The sequence below is a fragment of the Entelurus aequoreus genome, linkage group LG07 (genome assembly GCF_033978785.1).
Source record: "Entelurus aequoreus isolate RoL-2023_Sb linkage group LG07, RoL_Eaeq_v1.1, whole genome shotgun sequence".
Lineage (NCBI taxonomy): Eukaryota > Metazoa > Chordata > Actinopteri > Syngnathiformes > Syngnathidae > Entelurus > Entelurus aequoreus.
Window position 1 is genome coordinate 36,502,909 of NC_084737.1, and position 18,462 is coordinate 36,521,370.

Sequence of the window (18,462 nt, forward strand, 5' to 3'; positions counted from 1 at the left end):
GATCACACATTGGGAAACAAATCCACACCACAATTCAAAATGTTCAGTAGGTTTTGTCAAATCCTGTAAATACACCTAGCCCAACAAGTACATTCAGCCTGAATATTATCAAGATCTTCATAGACGTCTTGCAATCAAGCAAAACATGTTTCTGTTTGTCAATCACGGTGTTAGCATTCGCTTCAACCACATCAGTTTTGCCTACTATTTGTTCAAACAAGTTTTACGAGTTGTGCCTGTCTGCCTGAAGCTGGGATGTGTTACAGCAGCTCACTTCTCTGGGTGGGAATGCTGCACAGCTAAACCCTGAAGACGCCAGCATATGCTCTGAATGGCAGACAAACACACATTGGGAGATGATTGGATTAACTTGGCTGCTCCCCTCTTGGATCGTAATGTTTATACAGCCAATATTGCCAGGGATGAGGCGGGAGGCAAAGAACAGTGGCCCAGGTGAGTTGTATGCCATTTGTTTGTTTGTTTTCAAGCTTCTCAGATTGTCACTCTCAAATAAAGAGCATGGACTCTATCTGTATGTTTCACCATATAAGCTAACAACCTATTACTTTCCAGAAAGGTATCCTGTTAATGTGAGAGACTATAACTAATCCTCTTGGTATGCCTTTTTTTTTGTCCAACCGATAGAGCTGTAGCTCGCAAATGGATGCTAGTTTTATTTGTTGGTACATGCCTGCTCTACTGCGCCAGGATGACCATGCCTGTCTGTGCAGTCTCAATGGCAACCACGTTCCACTGGAGCAAGATCGATACTGGTCTCGCTCTGGGTGGATTCTTCTGGGGCTACTCTTGCACACAGATTTTAGGAGGATATGCAAGTGACAAGTAAGTGTTTCACATACAGAATTCTACTAGCTTAAAGGCGCAGCTTTTGACTTTGGGGTGTTGATCATTGTAGAATTGGAGGGGAGCGAGTTCTTATCTTCTCAGCAGCATCATGGGCCGTGATCACAGCCGCTACGCCCCTTCTGGCCCACCTAGGCTCTCACACCTTGACTCTAATGACCATGGCCAGAGCCCTCATGGGACTAGTGCAAGGTGATTTTACGCTAAAGAAAAGACCGTAGCAAAACTGATTAATGACAGCAGAAAAAGCTCAGCTAGCATCAAAGCAGAACATGTTTAGTACATTTTACCTGCATAAAAACGAAAGTGAATTGCTGTGTTCCTATTGACTCAGCCTTTCTCAAACTTAGGCTCTGGATCCAGTATGGGTGTTTGTTTCTGATACCAAGTATTTATAAATCCAATGATAAGAATCCAAGCGCAGAACCATGTGGCATAGTATAACTTCATTGTGACAGTGAGTTGTGTCATATGAACTACTTGACGCTAACCCTAACAGTGTGGAACTTCTTAAAAGTATTGTAAATGACTGAATATGGCTAATCATGTTGCGTCTGGGAACCAGTCTCCTCCACTCTGACCAAAATAGCTCCTTTTCCAATTTGTAAGACACCATACAGGTTTTAGATGGAACTACTCGCAATTTTAGTCATCATTTTTTTAGATTTGCCAGATGTAGTCGATCGCATGAGTGGTTTTGGTTTTGTTTTTATGCCACATGCCCTCCCTGAGGAATCAAACCCATGACATGTCCTCTGCAATGAAAGGCATAAGTAACATTGCACATTTTGGTCAGCATCCACGATTGTTTAGTACAATGTGATGACCAAGCTTTTAACACTTTTGAAGTGATGGTTTTTAAATAATACGTTTTTATGTACACATAATGAAGACTGATGCACTCGGACTATTCAATGTACTGTTAGCTGTGTTGAGATTCTTTAGTTTTTTTTAGTTATTGCAAGTTTATAACCTTTGCAAAATGAATTGTTATTTTAAATGCGATTGCAGCAAATGTAAGTTCATCAAAAGTATCCAAAATGGTGGTGTGTCTGTCCAAAATTGGTTTCCAGGTGTCTTTGTCCCATCTTTGGCCAGTCTGATTGCACAGCGTGCAGCAGAAGGAGAAAATGGCTTTTTAATGAGCATCATTCAAAGTGGGAGCTCTCTTGGGTATGCCACACACACACACACACACACACACACACACACACACACACACACACACACACACACACACACACACACACACACACACACACACACACACACACACACACACACACACACACAAGGACACGCACGCATATACACACATACACCCACACTAATCAACACACCAGTACAACTGTATTTTTTGTGACACGTTTAAATTGTTCTTCCAGAATATTGATGGCAGGTGGGCTGGGATCGCTAATGTTGGACTTGTACGGCTGGGAAAGTGCATTCTATGCTGTTGGTTTTCTGTCTGGACTCTGGGCACTCGTTGTTTGGCAGTTTTTATTAAAAGGTGCCATATACTGTATGATTTCTATGCAATTAAAAGTGTAGCTTCAAATGACGATCTGGTTATGAAGGCCAAACATGTCTCTGTTACACATAATGCTTTTCCTCAAATTTCACAGTCCTTAGCAATGTCAAAAGTTTGTTATGAAAACTAAGTTCAATGAATGTCTTTGTGTTTGATCTCAATTATTTAGTTGTCAGGTGTTGGCAGCAATATGGCTTGTTTTCCACTAAATACAGTTAGTTGGACAGTGCCACAGTACTTTTACCTACAGCAGTATGTCGACTTACAAGCTTAATTGATTATGTGATGGAGCTCTTAACTGAAAACACTTGTATTTCAAATCAACATCTCCTATTGAAATACATAAAAATAAACTTAATTGGTGCATGGCCTCCCCCAAAAAGCGCTATTTCCATATATAAAATGCCTTATAAAAAGAAAAGCAAAGTTTGTATATGTCACGGCTGGTTACACTAAGCCGTGCCCTTTTGTTGGTGTTCTGCTGTGTTTTGGGTTAGTTCCTGTCCTGCGCTGTTTCCATATGAGTTGGGAAATTGTGTAAGATGTAAATATAAACGGAATACTATGAATTGCAAATCATTTTCAACCCATATTCAGTTGAATATGCTACAAAGACAACATATTTGATGTTCAAACTGATACATATTTTTTTTTTTTGCAAATAATCATTAACTTTAGAATTTGATGCCAGCAACACGTGACAAAGAAGTTGGGAAAGGTGGCAATAAATACTGATAAAGTTGAGGAATGCTCATCAAACACTTATTTGGAACATCCCACAGGTGAACAGGCAAATTGGGAACAGGTGGGTGCCATGATTGGGTATAAAAGTAGATTCCATGAAATGCTCAGTCATTCACAAACAAGGATGGGGCGAGGGTCACCACTTTGTCAACAAATGCGTGAGCAAATTGTTGAACAGTTTAAGAAAAACCTTTCTCAACCAGCTATTGCAAGGAATTTAGGGATTTCACCATCTACGTTCCGTAATATCATCAAAGGGTTCAGAGAATCTGGAGAAATAACTGCACGTAAGCAGCTAAGCCCGTGACCTTCGATCCCTCAGGCTGTACTGCATCAACAAGTGACATCAGTGTGTAAAGGATATCACCACATGGGCTCAGGAACACTTCAGAAACCCACTGTCAGTAACTACAGTTGGTCGCTACATCTGTAAGTGGAAGTTAAAACTCTCCTATGCAAGGCGGAAACCGTTTATCAACAACACCCAGAAACGCCGTCGGCTTCGCTGGGCCTGAGCTCATCTAAGATGGACTGATACAAAGTGGAAAAGTGTTCTGTGGTCTGACGAGTCCACATTTCAAATTGTTTTTGGAAACTGTGGACGTCGTGTCTTCCGGACCAAAGAGGAAAAGAACCATCCGGGTGGTTATAGGCGCACAGTTGAAAAGCCAGCATATGTGATGGTATGGGGGTGTATTAGTGCCAAAGACATGGGTAACTTACACATCTGTGAAGGCGCCATTAATGTTGAAAGATACATACAGGTTTTGGAGCAACATATGTTGCCATCCAAGCAACGTTACCATGGACGCCCCTGCTTATTTCAGCAAGACAATGCTAAGCCACGTGTTACATCAACGTGGCTTCGTAGTAAAAGAGTGCGGGTACTAGACTGGCCTGCCTGTAGTCCAGACCTGTGTCCCATTGAAAATGTGTGGCGCATTATGAAGCCTAAAATACCACAACGGAGACCCCCGGACTGTTGAACAACTTAAGCTGTACATCAAGCAAGAATGGGAAATAATTCCACCTGAGAAGCTTAAAAAATGTGTCTCCTCAGTTCCCAAACGTTTATTGAGTGTTGTTAAAAGGAAAGGCCATGTAACACAGTGGTGAACATGCCCTTTCCCAACTACTTTGGCACGTGTTGCAGCCATGGAATTCTAAGTTAATTATTATTTGCAAAAAAAAATAAAGTTTATGAGTTTGAACATCAAATATCTTGTCTTTGTATTGCATTCAATTGAATATGGGTTGAAAAGGATTTGCAAATAATTGTATTCCATTTATATTTACATCTAACACAATTTCCCAACTCATATGGAAACGGGGTTTGTATTTTGGTGACTCTTCCTGTTGTGTGGGTGTTTTTCCGTGACCGCTTCACACATCTTTGTCTGAGCACTGTTTCCCCTTACCTGCGGCTGATTGGCAGCCAGGCCACACCTGGTGTCAATCAGCTGGCTACTATTTATGCCTGCCTCGTCCTCAAGTCACTGCTTGAGTATTCTGTCAGGTAGTGCTGGTGACCAACTCCTAGATGCAAAGATGGCAGGCGTGATGGACGAAAACATGACTTTAATGTCCAAAGGATTAAGGCAGGAAAACAGGAACAGGATACAGGAGAACTCGAGACAGGAAACAGCTAACATGCCGTGACAATAAAAGAAATATTGTATGGGAACAATACAATAGAATGTATTATAAATAACTACAGTAGTTTTATGAAATAATGTTATAATAATATACAGCATTTACCTTGGAGGGTGGCTTCTACGGCATCGCCTTCCGGCTGTTTCTCTGTCAAACACGTCTTCAGCAGCTTTCTTTATTTTTAAGGATAAATGTTCACCATTTAGATCGGGTGAAAATGGAAAAAGTTGGGGAAAAAATATGTTTTTTGTTTTAATATGGTTTCTGTAGGAGTACAAACATGACACAAACACTAATGTTTTCCAGTGCTGTAAAAATATGTCAAATAAATATTACATTTCAACGTTTCTGTCAACGAAGATTTGCGTAAGCCTGCGAGGCACATTTCTTTCAGCTTGACGTGGTGCCAGGCAGGTGGCTGTTGCAAACAAAACAAATACCTGTGAGAACAGATATTGTCGAACACGAACTACATCAAATCCAAATACCGCACCCGCCTCACAGATTATAGTTTACAGTCCTGCGTGAAGATTAAAGTTAGAGTTTACCTGCCTGAAGTCACATTAAACGACAATCCAGTTATGGGCACATCTTTAGTAACAAAGTAGCTGCTTTTATAGAGTGATTTCTGAATTTTGTCAATACACATTTGGAATGACATATAGGGATATTATTGTGTTTTGTTGCTCAAGCCCGATCGGCTGCGTTGTATTTTGGTGTCAAAAGAGAAGGCTTCCACGTTTACCCTCGCAGTGACCAACTTGGCATTTGCAGAAAACTAATGAGAAGAGGATAATGCACAGAAATTGAACTTAAACTGTATTATTTTAATTGTATATGCTTTACCTTTTTGAAAATGCTGCTGGTTTTTTTTAATTTATAATTGCAGGCTGTGTTTTATTGCACTCTGTCTTTTGCCCAGATAAGAGGAAAAAGGGAAGAAGATTGTATTGTATTAGTGAGAATTGAAGATGACTGCATTTTAATTCCATGGGGAAGTCTGAAAGTATAGGAGGCCTATTATGCACAATCTATTTTGTTTTTTTCGAATCTTTAAAAATTAAAGCGACATCAAAAATCGGATTTCTTTATTGTATTTGGATAATTTCATCAATGCCTACTAAACATAATACATTAACGTTGTAATGGAAGTTAAACCTAAAGTCCCATCATACAGCAGAGTAGTCACGTGGTGCGTCATTCTCTCCAGGATGTGCTGCAGGAGAAATAAACATTTAAACATGAATGCTCATGTATTTCTAGCCTACATAGTCATCTTGATAGTATAGGCTAATATTGACACTTTCAGCATGTGTTACCTTTATTATAAGGCTTCTAATAGCCTTTTTATTTTGTGCAGCTTCAGACAGATTTGTTTTTAGTTATTTTGGTCCGATATGGCTCTTTCAACATTATGGGTTGCCGACCCCTGGTTTGGATATTATTTTAACATTCTTGAATGGTTGTTGAGCTCATTCTACTTCAGTATGGTGCAGACTAGCAGTGATACACATCAAGTCAACTACACGATCATCATGTTTTTGATCATTTCTTTCATTAATTAAATAAATATAATCTGCTTCTTTTTCTCAACTTTATCCTTCACACTCACTTTCTTCCTTCCCATGGTTGGAAAACAAAGTAATGTCAATATCTGCCTACAAGCTATTGCTAGCGAGCAAGACCAAATGTTTTGGTCGGATCTTACGGCATTCACTGTGACATTTGCCACACCAACTAATGGCGGGATGCTCGTAACTCAAGCGTTTGCCTGAAACTTAAAACAAAACAAATAGCCATGAGAGACAGTTCTTATCTCAAAACACTCTTAAGATGAGGTGTCACTATACTTGACTTGACTTATTTCGTTGTCCCTGGTATTCAACAGTTGGTCGATTAACGTGTTTTAGTTAAAAGCCGTTGTTTCCTTCAAAGTGACACTAATGTTGGCGCTATAGTAAAATGTTTGCTGTGTGATCATGCAGGTAAATCTTATCCAAAACAGAAGCAAAGAAACAACGGCTCACACTCAAGGAGTTTTTCAATGTCCTATTTGCTGAGTCTCCTGAAGAAGCCATGCGTCTGGTAAAACTCACTCTTTATCTTGTATTTGTGCGTTGGTTTTTCACCAGGAACATAACCTCTCTGTTTCCTCTCCTCTTTGTTAGGGCCATGGTTTTTGCTCACCTATGCACATGTGGCACTTCCTACATTTTACTGTCGTGGATGCCAACATACTTCAGTGAAGAATATCCACACGCTGCGGTACTTTTTTTCTCCTTCCATAACTACTTTGTGCAACACTCATGTCATGTTGCACGATCTCCCTCTCCATGTGAGACATGCCCCTTCTTTGGCTACTTTTAAGACCCTTCTTAAAACCCATTTTTACTCACTGGCTTTTAACCCAGCATGAGACTTTGAACTGTTTAAACTGTTTTTAACTTTTTAACTGCTTTTTATCTAACAAATTGCTCTTAAGATAATTTGTATTTGCTTTTTCTATGTGCATATGTATATATATATATATATATATATGTATGTATGTGTATATGTGTGTGTGTATTTTACCTCTGTTTTAAATGTTATTTTTTAGTTTGTCCTTTGCCTGTATTTTCTTGTGGTGTACAGCCCTTTGTTCTTCAACAATGGTTGTTTTTAAAGGGCTTTATAAATGAAGTTGGTATGGTATGGTTGGTATGTGTCTGTTCTTGCAGGTGTGGGTGTACAATGTGTTTCCTTGGCTAGCAGCAATTCCTGCTGCTCTTTGGGGTGGATATGTTTCAGATTCACTCATCAGCCGAGGTATCTTTTGTCACCAAAGTTAATGACATCATAGATCACATTTGATTGACTTTTAATACATGCAATTCAACAAAGTTTTTTTCCCCCCTCCTATATAGGATACAGTGTCGTGTTTGTGAGAAAGACGATGCAAGTAAGTATGCTGACTTTTTTTTTTTACTGTACGCTTGTACAGTTGATGGTTGAAATCCCAATGTGTGCTAATAGTGTATTTGTGTGTTTGTATGGTGGAATTGTATCATTTCTCTACATGTGAAGCGAAAGAAAAGTAATGTCCATGATTAGATGACATTTCAAAACTGTATTGTGCCGATCCACAGCAATCTCAAGGCACTTTTATAGGCTTCATCAAAAAGGAAGATTTTAGGTCTACACTAAAAAGTGGGAAGGGAATCTCGAATATGGTTTTGGTTCCTGCTAAAAACTACTTTTTACTATTGTACTTTTACACAGACTGTTGTTGGTGGATCAAGCATCACAAGTATGGGGTGCCGAATGTAAAAGTTCAGTCACAATTTTTCTAGCAGATGTATTTCTCAGATTTAACTCACTTTTCTTTGATTTAGCTAACTTTAATCACAATTACATTTAAATGTTAACTCTAAATATTATATCTAAATGTTAAATCCAAACCTAAATTTTAAATATAAATCTGTGTGTTAAATCTAAATGTTAAATCTAAATCTGTATGTTAAATCTAAACCTAAATCTAAATGTTAAACCTAAATCTAAATGTTAAATCTAAATCTAAATGTGAGCGCTAAATGCTGAATCTCAATGCTCCCATTTAACATTTAGCGCTCACATTTAGGTTTAGATTTAACACTTAGCACTCACATTTATATTTATATTTAACATTTAGGTTTAGATGTAACAGTTAGGTTTTGATTTAACATTTAGCGCTCACATTTAGATTTAAATATAAGATTTAGGTTTGGATTTAAGATTTAGGTTTGGATTTAAGATTTAGGTTTATATTTAACATTTAGTGCTCACATTTAACATTTAGCGCTCAGTTAGGTCATCTTTTGTGCTTTGACTGAGTTAAGTTGAGTCAACTTATAGTGTCAGGTATATTACATTTGAAAACATGAGTTGACGTTCAGTCTGATGTAAGGTGAACTTGAAAATATTAGTTGAGATAACTTTAAAATATGTTGGTTCAATATGTTTGATCAAGTTCCTACAAATGTAAGTCAAGTTGGCTCAACATGGTAAATGGTCTGTATTTATATAGCTGTTGTAACACGGGTGGGAAATAAGCCATATTTCCTCTCATGGCATCTCCTCATATTACCTGCTCCGTTTCCACGTTTAATCTCGCGAGTTTAACACACGCGCTCACGTGACCCGCTGCAGCCAATCGCGCGCTATAAAATCCAGCGTTCCAAGATGGCTGCCAGGTGCGGTGGCTAAACCTGGGGACATCTGAAGCCGGTGCCGACCATCAGGGCCGAGTTGCGACGAGAGAGTGTGTCAATGTTAAGATATTAAGCCGAGTTGGCCAGGTCCCTATGTCTTGGATGGCGAGCTGTAGATAGGCCTCGAGCCTGAGCCCAAGGATCTCCACCACTCAACCCCTGAACTCCACCTGCTCTGGTCGGGCCGGTAGGCGGCTTATAGCCGAACCCCTTGCCTCGCACCTCATTGCTCTGCGGCCCTTTGCACTACCTCATACACACCCTGCCCATAAACTGAACTTTCACTACAAACTGCCATATCCACAACCCCAACCCGTGTGGCTGTATGAACTGTGATTGCGCATATGGACTGCGATCAGTCTCATATGACTCTTATGAACTTTAAGAACTTTTGATACTACCTGTTATGAATTACTTGAACCCTTGCTGTTTTTTCTTTTGTTTTGAATGGCCATTCCTATCAATGTCTGTCCACTATTTGTTGCACTGTACATATTTAAATAACACCAGTATCATTTAATTGTGTCTGTCCTACTCTCTCCGAGTCGTAATCTAGACTTCTGATTTGCCCAAATATTGAGAACTTCTACTATACTAGCTAACGTACCTGTTACACTGTATTTATATAGCTATATTTATATAGCGCGTCTGAGTTCATGTATATATTCAGTACATACTTACATTATCAATTTGTTTTGTCAACTTGACAACAATAGTCCTTCTGACAAAATGCCCAAATTACTTTTAACAGTGTGAGTGAGATGGGCTGACGTCTTAATTACCTCTACCAGAGGCGGTTTTTGGAAAAATTAGGAATATTATGTCTCTATTTCAAATAAACGGGGGGCAAATTGCCAACCTTACATTGGAGCAAATGTGCCGCCTTCTCCATATAAAAAAGGCCACTAATGGAAATGAGCGGCGGTAGTCTAGAAAACTGGCGAGTGTTGTTTTGATCCTTTTTTTTTTTTGTGCGTGCACCCTCACATTGATTGCGCCTTGGGCGGTTGCCCACATTGCCCATGGCAAAAACCTGCTCTGTATGCAATAGAATAGATCCCTAAACGTTTAAAAAAAAAAGATTTGGCGAGTTATCAAAATATAACTATAGATCTCAATGTTTTGTGTGCTGAAAGCTTCATTCATGATTGCTGCCTTTGGTAAGAGCTTATATGGGAACTGTACTTTTTAAAATGTTGCCTATTGTTCACAATCCTTATGAGAGACAACAAGACAAAAGGATTTTTTTGTGTTTTGCATTCTAACTCGTAATAATCGGCTTGTTCTAAGTGGCTAGCAATGCAACTAATGTGAGCAATCAATTATACCTCTAAATCACTTTAAAAATGCATTCAAAAACCGTCAACAATACTTCATTTTCGTACCGTAACCTGTATAATAACCAAACTGTGGCGACATTGTTATTGTAAGAGCGAATATTGAGGAACTGTGTATCTAGAGTAGTAACATATCTGCGTACTTCGGTATTAGCTTAAGCTAGCTTTTTGCATCTCCAGCTAAATGTTTTTGAGTTTGTGATGCACAACACAATGCAATAAGACACCAATCTGTACTGACTGAAAAACATGAACAATAATATTACAGTATCTGTAAAGTATTAGCCCAAATGTAATGTTTTGTTTGCACACAGCTAGCTTGACGGCGCATGTACTGTAGTTGTACGGTGATGTGCTGCATGTATTATGATCAATATTAAAGAGACTCACTCGATGAACATGTGTCTGTTTTGTCCAGCTGGCTGGGGGCGTTTACAGTTCATTTTGGGTATGCACGTCATTTATGTCGTCATAGTTTGGCACAAAGTTCCACAATCGCAGCGTGAAGTCACGCCAACCTCACTCTCTCGGCTTCCGTCTCTTCTTCGTGCTCGCTTCTATAAGCAGCAGTTCATCTTCCGTATTTTCAGCTTCAAAAAGATAATGATGTGAATCCTCAGTTGTCCAAAAATAGACGCTTTCAGTGTCTGTTACTAAGTGTGCCATGATTACAACACACTTGTGTTTGTTTACGGAGGTAGGAACACACACTTGTTGCCTGAAGTCGGAAGTGCGCTGCTATGGAAATGGCAATACATGTGCTGAGGAAATAAGTTCCAGTAATACTTAAAATTTGCAAAACACGGCAAATATTGTGCATATTGTTATGAATGTGTATGTTACTACATTATATATATATATATACAGTCGTGATCAAAAGTTTACATACACTTGTAAAGAACATAATGTCATGGCTGTCTTGAGTTTCCAATAATTTCTACAGCTCTTATTTTTTGTGATAGAGTGATTGGAGCACATACTTGTTGGTCACAAAAAACATTCATGAAGTTTGGTTCTTTTATGAATTTATTATGGGTCTACTAAAAATGTGACCAAATCTGCTGGGTCAAAAGTATACATACAGCAATGCTATTATTTGGTTACATGTCCCTTGGCAAGTTTCACTGCAATAAGGCGCTTTTGGTAGCCATCCACAAGCTTCTGGCAAACTTCTGGTTGAATTTTTGACCACTCCTCTTGACAAAGTTGGTGCAGATCAGCTAAACTTGTTGGTTTTCTGACATGGATTTGTTACTTCAGCATTGTCCACACGTTTAAGTCAGGACTTTGGGAAGGCCATTCTAAAACCTTAATTCTAGCCCGATTTAGCCATTCCTTTAGCATTTTTGGGGTCATTGCCCTGTTGGAACACCCAACTGCGCCCAAGACCCAACCTCCGGGCTGATGATTTTAGGTTGTCCTGAAGAATTTGGAGGTAATTCTCCTTTTTCATTGTCCCATTTACTCTCTGTAAAGCACCAGTTCCATTGACAGCAAAACAGGCCCAGAGCATAATACTACCACCACAATGCATGACGGTAGGTATGGTGTTCCTGGGATTAAAAGCCTCACCTTTTCTCATCCAAACATATTGCTGGGTATTGTGGCCAAACAGCTGAATTTTTGTTTTATCTGACCACAGAACTTTCCTCCAGAAGGTCTTATCTTTGTCCATGTGATGTCAGATGAAACAAAAAATTGAGCTGTTTGGCCACAACACCAAGCAATATGTTTGGAGGAGAAAAGGTGAGGCCTTTAATCCCAGGAACACCAAGCCTACTGTCAAGCATGGTGGTGGTAGTATTATGCTTTGGGCCTGTTTTGCTGCCAATGGAACTGGTGCTTTACAGAAGAGTAAATGGGATAATGAAAAAGGAGGATTACCTCCAAATTCTTCAGGACAACCTAAAATCATCAGCCCGGAGGTTGGGTCTTGGGCGCAGTTGGGTGTTCCAACAGGACAAGGACCCCAAACACACGTCAAAAGTGCTAAAAGAATGGTTAAATCAGGCTAAAATTAAGGTTTTAGAATGGCCTTCCCAAAGTCCTGATTTAAATGTGTGGACAATGCTGAAGAAACAAGTCCATGTCAGAAAACCAACAAATTTAGCTGAACTGCACCAATTTTGTCAAGAGGAGTGGTCAAAAATTCAACCAGAAGCTTGCCAGGAGCTTGTGGATGGCTACCCAAAACGCCTTATTGCAGTGAAACTTGCCAAGGGACATGTAACCAAATATTAACATTGCTGTATGTATACTTTTGACCCAGCAGATTTGGTCACATTTTCAGTAGACCCATAATAAATGCATAAAAGAACCAAACTTCATGAATGCATTTGTGACATACAAGTATGTGCTCCAATCACTCTATCACAAAAAAATAAGAGTTGTAGAAATTATTGGAAACTCAAGACAGCCGTGACATTATGTTCTTTACAAGTGTATGTAAACTTTTGACCACGACTGTACATGCAAGTTGTTTTAGAGGGCTTTAAGCTTACAACGGTGACTCCCATTAGCCGAATCTTCAAAGCGTTTTTTATCATCTTTAAAGTCCTAAAAAATAAAACACGTGTGTTCTTGTCTCTCATAATGATTTTGAGAAATGGGCAGAATTCCAAAAAAAGTGCAATTCCTTTTTAACTCCTTTAGGTTTTGTTCACATTTGCTCAATTTTATTTAGACTCGCCGAGTTGGTGCTTTACTTGTAGAAAAAATGAGTTTTAAGGACTCTGAAACAAGATTAAATGCATATAATATCAAGGTAATACTTAAATAGGAAATACTATACGTTAAAATGTTTATCATCCATCCATTTACTACCGCTTGTCCCTCTAAAAGTATATCAAACCAACCTTTTAACAAAGTTATCACTGCACGCTCCGCCCCGTTGACCGAGAACCAGGCACTGCAACACAAAGCAGTATGGCGGCAGCAGAGCTGCCAGATCATGACAGGTTTGCCCATACAAAAAACAAAAAACTGTGCGAGGCGTATAAAAACTGAGGTATCATTGTGATATTTTTGTACCATTGTTTCTTTTATAACATGTGTTCCCTTCCTCAGTTCATTGCCATGGGCGCCTCTGGTGTTTGTGTCATTCCGCTGGCTGGGAAGGTCTCGTTTCACATGGCGGTTATCTTAATTTCTGCAGCTATGGTTTCACTTTCCTTAACCAGCAGGTACGTGTTTGAAGGTGACCTCGTTGTGTATGATAAGGACACAGTAGAGTGAATACAATCATAAAGTAATGGTGGAATGTTAGCATTGTACATATACAGTAGTATAGACAGCATTGAATATCATAATTTACAGTATATTCAATATAAATATATATATAGTTTGACAGGGATCAAGAATAAATACATTTTGAGGAGAAGCTGGGTTAAAGTTACAGTTTTAATCACTATGGAATTAAATTACGGAATAGATTAAGCAAAGAAATCAAACAGTGTACTAATATGATCCACTTAAAGAAACTCTTCAAACTTAAAGTGTTTACAAAGTACAAAGAAGAACCATGATAAACATTCTGAATTTATTTCATCCATCCATTCATTTTCAAGATAATCTTACTCATCTCACGATATGAAATACAACTTACTGCACCAATTATTATTATTATTATTATTATTTTTATTGTTATTACCTATGGAGTATATTGTGAATGAATTAAAAAACAGGAAGTGAACAAAAGTTTTAGCAACTGCTATGTAAAGGAAAAGGGGTAGGATTAAATGAGCTCTGCTTCTTCCTACTCCTTTTCGAACATGTTGAATAGAGAAACTGGAAATTGTGATGCATCATGTTGTATGCATGCATGTTTGAAATAAACTCAAACTCAACTCAACTCAACAACCTACATCAAATTACCAAATTATTAACAGATAGATCTATAAAGGCACACTGTCTGGTTGTCATTGAACAAGGAAACTGACTGATGGACAAAATACATTGTTATTTTATTTGACATATCTGGTTGAGGTCAATGCTCTATTAAGTGACATTTTAGTTATAGGTGGTCATTAAAGTATTGCTAAAACAATATAACTTTGCATAGTACTGTATTTATACCGGTAGTATTTTTCATCTAATCCTGTGTTCAGCAATCACAGTAAGGAATACCAAGTTTCTTGTAATAATAATGAAACATAAATATTTTGGCTACTTTGCCACCTTATCATGCCCATATAACTCAGGGGTGTCAAACTAGTTTTAACTCAGGGCTCGCAAAGAGAAAAATCTATTCCCATGTGGTAAAATCATGGCATAACTACTTTGGCCAAAAATAGAACAAGCGCATTATGAAAATATGCACATCACAAATAACCCTCTTGTCAAAACAGTTTTGTTAGTTGAAAATTCTAATGAAAAAATTGGTTCTGTTTCAAAAACACAACAAGTACTCAATGAACTCCGACTTTGTCTCAGTTTATCTATAAAGCCAACAAAGTCACAGCCTGTCTGGGATTTAACTAAATCCTAAATAGATAACAAATAATAAAAACTCTACTAGGTATTAGATATAGCCCTTGTACGTCGTGGCCGTCCGTTTTTCATTTGAAATTAAAAATTTGACAAAAAAATAATATACATTTTTTTCGGGTTTGATAATAAAAAACAAAAAACGGAAAATGGATTGGGTCCATGTACCTTCTGTTCATTCTATTTCAAATTCTTAATTTCAAATCAATAAACACATTTCGGGCCATTTTTTCTATTTGCATTTCTAAAACAAAAGTTGAACAACTATTTAATTACACTTTTTTAAACAACAATAGGACTCCCGCTGAACAAAGGTGTTACCGTAGAGCTAAAAACATGCTAAACGCTAAAGGAAAAGCTAAAATGCTGTTGATTTTTGCATTTTGGAAGAATGTATATTCGATTTTTGTGTTTATCTGGAAAAATAAAAATAAATTAAAGGAAAACAGCACAAAATCCAATTTTATGGCAATATTTGAATGAAAATCAACCCTTTTTTGTTTGTTTTAAATCTGCCATATATACCGGTAAGAAAAATTTAAAAACGTTTGTTTTTTGATTTGCGTTTAAGAATGGGAAATAGAATGAACACGGACCTAAACGGTATCCATTATCCGAATTGATATATTTGAAAATCAAAAACAGGAATTAAAACAGCAAGTGGAAAACTGTTTTCTCTATTCCGTGTTCAATGTTTGAAAATATGGTATATTACACATGCGCAGTGTCTCTTTTCCATATCCTCGCCTGTGAGTGACCCTGAACAACAACAACAGAAATGGAAAAACGTTTGCCTGCTCGATAGAGAACCAATAAAACGTGTCACTTTCCAAGTTACTGCACATTAAAAAATAGAAGGGAACTCATGACCGCGCAAATATGGTTTTGACCACACTGACGTCGTTCTTTGTCTTCTTCTTCATCTGTTCTTGTTGTTCTGGGTCACTCATAGACAAGGATCCTGAAGAGACACTGCGCATGCGCAATCAACCCAATGTCTAAACATTGATAGAGAAAAGAGCTTTCCACTCGTTGTTTGAATTCCCATTTTCAAATTTCAAACACATTAATATATTCGGATAACGGATAATGACCCGTTTGTTTTTTTTCCTTTTTCTTTAACCAAAAAATAACCCTATTCAAGAGGGTTGAGTTACACTCTGCGTCCACTTTCCTCTCTTTTGACAGACATTTTTGGGGAATTAAAAGTGCTAAAGCACGCTGTGTTTAAAACAGACCATAAGGCAGGTTTTACGTTTCATTATGCAGGATTGCTATTGCGACATCCAATTGTATTTATTTACAACAGCAGATTCTTTCATGAAAAATTGCAGCTCAGTTTTATAAATAGCAAACTCATCTTGCGGACCGCGGGCCAGATTAAATCTGTTTGCGGGCCTGATCCGGCCCGTGGGACGTACGTTTGACATACCTGGCATAACTATATAAAAAATATGTTTCTTATAGGATTAAAACAAATTGAACTTTTTTTCATTTTTGTTTTGGTTTTGAGTGAAAACATTGAAATGCAGTCACATGGAAATGCAGCTTACAAGTCCAATGTTCTTTAGTGCAGTGTTTTTCAACCTTTTCTGAGCCAAGGCACATTTTCTTCATTGAAAAAATCCCGAGGCACACAACCAGCAGAAATCATTGAAAAATGAAACTCGGCAGCCGATATTGACAATAAAAAGTTGTTTTCGCAATTGTTGGATATGAATTCAAACCTAACAACCATGATTCACTATAACTCTTGTCTCAAAGTAGGTGTACTGTCACAAACTGTCACATCACGCTGTGACTTATTTTGAGGTTTTTTACATTTTTTCTGTGTGTCGTGTTTTAGTTCTTGTCTTGCGCTACTATTTTGGTGGCTTTTCCTGTTTTGTTGGTATTTTCCTGTAGCAGTTTCATGTCTTCCTTGAACGCTATTCCCCGCACCTGCTTTGTTTTAGCAATCAAAACTATTTAAGTTGTGCGGACGCTATCCTTCTTTGTGGGGACCTTGTTGATTGTCATGTCATGTACGGATGTACTTTGTGGACGCCGTCTGCTCCACGCGCTGTAAGTCTTTGCTGTCGTCCAGCATTTGTTTACTTTGCAGCAAGTTCAGTTTTAGTTTAATTTTGCATAGCCATCCCTAAGCTTCAATGCCTTTTCTTAGCGGCACTTGCCTTTTTTTGGTTTAAGCATTAAGATACCTTTTTACCTGCACATTGCCTCCCGCTGTCGTCTGCATATTGTGATCACGACAAACCATGTTCCCGACATCTACAAAGCAATTAGCTACCTGCTGCCACCTACTGATATGGAAGAGTATTACACGGTTACTCTGCCGAGCTCTATAGACAGTACAGACCCTTAAACAACGGCACATTATTTGCAGATTATAATTACTGGTTTGCAAAAAATATTTTTAACCCAATTAGGTGAAATTACATAATCTCCCACGGCACACCAGACTGTATCTCACGGCACACTAGTGTGCCGCGGCACAGTGGTCGAAAAACACTGCTTTAGTGAATTTGTCATGGTTTTCAGTGGTGCGTCTGTCAACGTCCAGGATCTCACACCATCGTGCGCTGGTGCCCTCTTTGGTAAGTTAATTTAAAATTTTGTGCGAAAGCAAACAGTGCATGTGTTTACAAAATTTTAGCTTTGATAAATATTAGCAAAAATGTCAATATAATAAGCTGTGCATTAATTTTTTCTTGTTCTGTTTTAGGTTTTATGAATATGTTGGGGGCTTTCATGGGTACGTATTATCAGCGTTCTTGTGTGGTGTAAACTCTACTATAACAATTAAATGAAATAGCTGTCAAATGTGCTTCACAGCGGTGGTGATGGTCTCACTAACTGGTTACTTGATTGAGGTCACCCAGTCATGGGCCGCAGTTTTCTTCCTCATCCCCGGCGTCCACGTCATAGGTCTTGCAGTCTTCCTTTGGTTTGGAGACGCACAACGTGTGGACCTAGAAAATCCTAAATCGTTCACCAAAGGACTTAGTTCAGTATAATACAAGTATGTCTCGCGTCGATTTATGAACCAACACATCTCCACACTAGTGTTTACTGTTGCCTAATGGAAACAATACCTGTGCAAATTAAAAGCGTACATAATAATTGTAAAGGATGTTTATGTTAGAAATCATATTTGTTATGTGCAATCCATATGCACATTGTGTTGCATTTTTTTATGTGTAAAAAGCGCTTAATAAAGTTTGATTTGATTTGAGTTTGAAAATATCTGCTTAATGAGTGATGTATAAACAAAGACCTGAGAGCAGTTTTCCCTTATCTGTCCTAAGATATCAACATTTCCTATGTGTCTTTCTCTGCAGATATCATTTTAGTTTGTTTGTATGGTTTTGTTGTGAAACTATCATACTTTGCACTTTTGAGTTATTGTAATGACTTTATGTACGGTTGGTGAATATGAACTTGATCAATAAACCGGCCTCTGTATTTTGTGTCGTCTTAATGGTTTTGATTGCATAGAACTACTGTCATCACCTAAAATTGACTTTTTAAACCATTAATAACAACAAAACTACATCCTAAAGAGTGTAATTAATAAGTTAGATAGTGATTGACTATAGTGATCAGTCCAAAGTGTAAGCCC

At 38.1% G+C, this 18,462-nt stretch overlaps 1 protein-coding gene across 4 annotated transcripts; it reads left to right on the plus strand.

Annotated features, from left to right (window-relative positions):
• The first annotated feature begins 244 nt into the window (after positions 1–244).
• LOC133653051 (voltage-gated purine nucleotide uniporter SLC17A9-like) lies at positions 245–18,293 on the plus strand. Of its 4 annotated transcripts, none has more exons than XM_062052058.1 (14): positions 286–349; positions 386–453; positions 646–843; positions 917–1,056; positions 1,938–2,037; positions 2,250–2,374; positions 6,778–6,877; positions 6,961–7,057; positions 7,510–7,597; positions 7,696–7,730; positions 13,422–13,537; positions 17,382–17,437; positions 17,566–17,595; positions 17,676–18,293. In XM_062052058.1, the coding sequence occupies exons 1-14, from the start codon at positions 332–334 to the stop codon at positions 17,855–17,857; spliced, it is 1,353 nt and encodes a 450-aa protein (XP_061908042.1). In that variant the 5' UTR covers positions 286–331; the 3' UTR covers positions 17,858–18,293. The 4 variants fall into 4 exon arrangements, with proteins under 4 accessions (XP_061908041.1, XP_061908042.1, XP_061908044.1 ...); XM_062052060.1 differs by having other exon boundaries at positions 317–349; positions 732–843; XM_062052057.1 differs by having other exon boundaries at positions 245–453.
• The last annotated feature ends 169 nt before the right edge of the window (positions 18,294–18,462 follow it).